At 39.8% G+C, this 6,000-nt stretch overlaps 1 protein-coding gene across 1 annotated transcript; it reads right to left on the minus strand.

The window, feature by feature from the left end:
- Positions 1–2,573: 2,573 nt before the first annotated feature.
- LOC115435842 (zinc finger protein 239-like) lies at positions 2,574–4,015 on the minus strand. The gene has a single exon (XM_030158454.1). The coding sequence runs from the start codon at positions 4,013–4,015 to the stop codon at positions 3,242–3,244; it is 774 nt and encodes a 257-aa protein (XP_030014314.1). The 3' UTR covers positions 2,574–3,241.
- Between the last annotated feature and the right edge of the window lie 1,985 nt (positions 4,016–6,000).

Raw genomic sequence — 6,000 nt, forward strand, 5'->3', positions numbered from 1 at the left:
TGCGTCCACAACCCCCTCCCGCCAATATCATGTTCTCTTTTGATTGGAAGAAATGACGTCAACTGAAACAGAAATTATATTCCGTTACAGATCCTCTCTGAGGGTATTTAAAATACAGTGGCTTTGCAAATACCAAGGGTGTTACTCATTCATTCAGTTTTATCTCCGTACTGTACCACACAGATAGAAATAAGATGCTAAACGGGTCAAAATAAAGCACTTATGAAGTCGGGCGCGTAACCGCGTCAGGCCGTGGCGCGCACAGCCGCACGCACGGGAAGGGCACATACACACAAACACACACACACACACACACTAGTCATATACCGGCAAGAGGAGATAAGCTATGAACCCAAACATGAAGGTCCATGTAGATCAGTTCTGTCTTCTTCCCTTTTCGCTGTGGTTCTTTCATAATGAAAGCTACTTGTTAGCACTAAACTAAAGTTAGTCTGGAGGCTGAACTTCGGTAAAGCTGAACTTGTCCATGTGTTTCTGAGGCACAGAATGAGCAGCGTTTCCTTCCAAAAATAAACTTTCATCAACCTCTCCTCCCGACATAAAAATAAAGAAGTCATCTTATTATCATCAATGTTAAACCAATCAGCCCCCTGTGCGTGGCGTGCCCGTGTTAAACACCTGCAGATTCAGGACAGCAGACCCAGGACAGGATCGCGGTGCCGACTGGACTCCGCGAAACATGTGGGGAAGTTACTTCAATAAGTAGAGGTAGACCCCCTGTCCCCCATGTAGACCCCCTGTCCCTCATAAACACACCAGACTCTTCACCTGTCAATACAAAACCTCATCATCACATTGCTGTTCAAATGGGCATACACTTTCAACTAAATAACCTAAAGAAACTTATGAACATATTTTGATCCGTATTTATCAGTACTTTGATATGGCAGGTATAATAATTAACTTAAATTATGTTTTTGTGGTTAAAAAAAAAAAAAAAAAGCCTGGTAACGGATCAAATGAAAAAATCTGTTTTTTTCCTACTCAAATGGCTAAAATGCCCCGTTTCTGACAAAACTTCACATAAAATACAATTAAATATGTTAACGAATATCTGTTTCTATAACACCAGTTAGTGTTGGAGCAAAAATGTGCCATAATTAAAATTTCATTTGGGGCAAAAGAAAGTAACAGATCACATTACCCCCTGAGTAACAGATCAAAACAGACTACAGCAGTGTTGTTCAACCTTGGGGTCAGGACCCCATGTGGGGTCACCAGAAATTTCGAGGAATTGATAAAAATAAAAAACTTACTAATATAAATCTGTGTTGAGTTGACAGAGCCAATCCAATCCATATCAGACAAACTGTGGTTGTGAAACTGTAGCACTGTAGTTCTGTTTCTTTGTCAAATGTTCATTGTGGTCGGTTTCAGATGCTGCAGCTCTTTCATAATTCATAGTTTCAGTTCTTGTTTCTTCAGTATTAATTGTCCTTGTAAATCACAGCTGGACTGACTGTACATATCCTGACCAAGGAAAATCCAATTCTCCCTTTGTGCAGTAATCTACACCTGGATTTACTGCCTCCATCCACAATAATATACATTATATAGACTAAATGTCCTCTAACATTAACCTGGATTTCAAACAGAGAATAGAAAACTATTACAGGATCAAAAACAGATCAATTTTAGAAAGAAAAAAAAAAGTCACTGTTTTGAATGTCTGGGGTGGACAGAAATCTGTGATGTTAAAATGGGGTCAGGAGTAAAAAAAGAGGTTGGAACCACTGAACTATAGTCTCAAAAGTACAGAGTATTTTGTTGGAAGAAAAAAAAAACCATAAGTTTCCAATTCCAACTTTATTATCTACAACATAGCTAATACAAGAAAAAGGTCAAATTGAGTGCCTTAATGTTCTTCTTTTCTCATTGCTAACAAAAGATGACAGTTTGTGCATTCTGCTGGAACTTCAGTCTCACTGCTCATCTCCTCAGGAGGGAACTCAAACACTCAGTCGATCAGATAAAGTCAGACACAGAAGCCGCCACCCAATTCTCTACCTCATTTGGTAGGAGTGTGAGGAAGCCACCACTCTGCATGGCAGCAGAAGAAAACCACTACTTCCTATAGGTACCTATAGGCCAAGAAATCACATAGGTATTCTAGTGAGGACGTTTTGAAGGAAACTGGATAAAAAAAGTTCTAGATAATTCACTGGAACCAAAATTTCTGTTGGACATGTGCCCGGTGTTTGTTCCATATACCTAATAAATTCTAAAAAGGGAATAAATGTGAGTAATTCTGACCCACCCTGTTCTTCATCAATACATAAGTTGATGTTAATTCATATTTGTGTACACTTGGTAAGCTTCAATGTTATGGAACCATGTGCTCAGGATGGATTACTAGAATATTAAATGCAGGTAAGAGAGTCGTCAGTAATGGATCAAAGAAAAAGACATGCAAAGTTCACATAGTTATTTATAATTTGCATTAACATTAACATTTTGTAAAAGGTACCTTAAAGTAGGTATAAACATCTTTACTTTCTGTAATTTTCATTATCCAGTTCCAAGTAAAACCATCAAAAAAACAAAACAAAACAAAACAAAAAAAATCACTGTCATGGTAACGGATCAAATGCCTAAAATCTCCAAGTCCCAAACTTTACATGCAATAAAAATTTAATTTTGGAAAAAGTAGTATAAAAATGTCACCACAGTATGTTGGATACACATAATAAAAAGTAACATTTGGAAAAAAGAAAGGCGGTCTGCAGTACTTTGCTTTCTGCCATTTTATAACTGTGGCGGTGTTGCCTTTCTTGAACCTAAACTGCACAGAACGATTGTGGAAAATTGTGACAGGAGCAGCTGGTTTCATTTGTGAACAATGAACAGGTGAGAACCCCAACCAGCAACAGAATCACAACAAGTGACTGATTAAATGTCCACAAAGTCAATAAGTAGCAGTATGTTCAGTTTGTGTCCTTTGTGGAAAGTTTTGCCACATTCTTCTTTGGTACATTGTCAACCTGTGATAAAAGACCTGTCACAAATTCTGCACTGGTAAGGTTTCTGTCCAGTATGAGTCTGTTGGTGACATTTGTAAAAGTTGGACGACCAGAGGATCTTGGTGCACTTATCACATGGGTACATCACCTTCTTGTGGTGAATGTGACAGTGAGAACATCATGCAGACGAGGCTCTGAAAGCCTTCCCACACTTGTCACAGTGTTATGGTATTTCTCCTCTGTGGGTGCATAAATGTGCCTTACATCTGGACTCTATGGAGCCAGATCTGGAGGTTTTTAAGTTTGATGCTCTTGTCAGAAGAAGTCGGTGCTGCTGGTTCAGACACTGCATTTCTTGTTGTCATCTGATGCTGAGGTACTGTTTGGTCCAGACGATGATTCACATCTGTGTTGATGGTAGGAGAGAGCAGAGTGTGGCAAGAATCTTTGTTCACATTGGTAACACTCAAACTGTTTCGCTGTGTTTCTCTTCTGTGGATGCGTAGGTGTGCCTTAAGCCCATTCATTTGGGTGTAATTTTTCCCACACTGACAACAGTGATATGGTCTTTCTCCACTGTGGATGCGTACGTGTGCCTTAAATAAATTCACATGGGTGAAAGTCTTCTCACACTGTTCACAGTGATATGGTCTTTCTCCACTGTGGATGTGGCGTAGGTGTGTCTTAAGGTTACTCATCTGGGTGAAAGTCTTCCCACACTGTTCACAGTAATATGGTCTTTCTCCACTGTGGACGCGTAGGTGTGTCTGAAGGTTACTCATCTGGGTGAAAGTTTTCCCACACTGTTCACAGTGATATGGTCTTTGTCCACTGTGGATGCGTAGGTGTGTCTTAAAGTGATGCATGTGGGTGAAAGTTTTCCCACATTGTTTACAGTCATATGGGCTTTCTCCACTGTGGATGCGCAGGTGTGCCTTAAGGCTCCTCATCTCAGTGAAAGTCTTCCCACACTTTTCACAGCCATATGGTTTTTCTCCACTGTGGATGCGTAGATGTTTCTTAAGATTACTCATATGGGTGAAAGTCTTCCCACACTGTTTACAGTCATATGGTCTTTCTCCACTGTGGATGCGTAGGTGTGCCTTAAGGGCAGACATGTGGGTGAAAGTCTTCCCACACTGTTTACAGTCATATGGCCTTTCTCCACTGTGGGTGCGTTGGTGGATTTTAAGCACCTCCTTTCTGATGAAAGCCTTTCCACACTCCTCACATGAATATGGTCTTTCTCGGCTGTGGATATGTAGGTGTGTCCTAAGGGTAGACGCTTGGGTGAAAGTCTTCCCACACTGGTCACAAGTCAGTTTTCCTTCCATATTTGCTGGAATCAGGTGATCTTCTCCGGATACAACTTTTCGGTTTCACTTAAAATCCACCTTCGGCTTCTTTCTACATCAAAACAAAGAGAAAGAAGAGGTGGTCACTGAAATGCAATGGAATGTAACAGAACAAACATCTGTTCAGGACCAGATTAAGCAGATAGAGAAAATTGACTAGTTAGGTCATCGACAGGACATTTTCAAAACAACCAATATTTGATGGGTTCTCCTTAAGAGATGTGTTTCCTGTATGAGACCAGAAAAAGCAAATAATAACAGACAAATTGATGATGAAAAATGTCAGGTTCTCTCCAGTGTTGGCAGATTCTTTAAATAGTTACAGAATCACAAAACTCTGCAAAAACTTGTTTAGTTTGGTCATTGAAAGTAAAGTCAGACCAATTCAATGTATTATTAGGGCCCAAGGGCTGAGAATTGGCTGCAAAGGCCCTATTGTCTGTCAAATGTTTTCTATTATTATTATTACCTCCACCAGGAGGTATTGTGATTACGTTGCTTTGTGTGTTTGCGTGCGTGCGTGTTTGTGAGCAAGATAACACAAGAACTTATGGACAGATTTTCATGAAATTCTCAGGAAATGTTGATACTGGCACAAGGAAGAAATTATTAAATTCTGGTGGTGATTGGGGGGGGGGGCAGATCTGTCTTGGCAGAGGAATGTGCTTTCCGAGTGCTTTTCTTATTATTATTACGATGATGACTAGTGTGACATCACAAATCCCTTTGGTGCCCAAACCCCTGCTGCTAATGTAAACAGCAGTGGCTGGAGTCCAGGAACTGGTCACCTTTTTCACACACACATCCTACTTTGCTGATTTCCCAAAGTCGGCTGAAAGAGATCTGATCTGTCAGAACTCAAATAGAGTTCTAAGAGTTAAAGGAGCTGTATGGAAGAATTATGTTCCAAGGAATCAGAAAAGGGCCCTGAATTCACCAAAAATGAAGGAATCATGTTTATTTCAAATACTGAGAATGATCACATTTCAAAACCTGAGTGTCAGCCCACAACTAATGTTTCTGTTGTTAGGTTGTGTTTTGGTCTGATGCTCCGCCCATCACCTATCTCCCAATCACAAAGTCAGTAGTGTTTGTTCATCCAGGTTGCCAGTTCCCACTGAGCTGCAACGAGGAACATTTCTGATCCCAAATGACTGACTGTCGGATTTTTTATGTATTCTAAGTACTCTTTTATCTGTTTATTTATTTATTTTGTATTCTATGCATTGTCTGTTTTATCCTCTGATGTGCAATGTCCTTGGGTGTCGTGAAAGGCGCTTATAAATCACATTTATTATTATTATTATTAGATTTATAAGAGCTAGTTCAATGCCAGGTGGAAGTCTGACAGGGAAAGTTCAGGTGTCAATGAAAAAGAGGAGCTATGAGGCTGAGGTGAGAGCAAGTAGATAGCAAACATAAGGATTTTAGCAATAAAGCTAACATTACTGTACCCGGGTAACATTAGCATTTAATTAGCTATGTTAAAATAAGTACCATATGGTCAGTTGATAACGTAACTGACAACACACACATCATTTTGCTTTAAAGTTACATATAGACAGGCAATGTTATATAAGCTAATGTTTAGTGCTAGTACTAGCTAGCTAAAGTTAGCTACTAACGCTAGCCGGGATCAGGTCTTTTCAGACCCTGGACATTTG

Source organism: Sphaeramia orbicularis, chromosome 16, assembly GCF_902148855.1.
Source record: "Sphaeramia orbicularis chromosome 16, fSphaOr1.1, whole genome shotgun sequence".
In the NCBI taxonomy this organism is placed as follows: Eukaryota; Metazoa; Chordata; class Actinopteri; order Kurtiformes; family Apogonidae; genus Sphaeramia; species Sphaeramia orbicularis.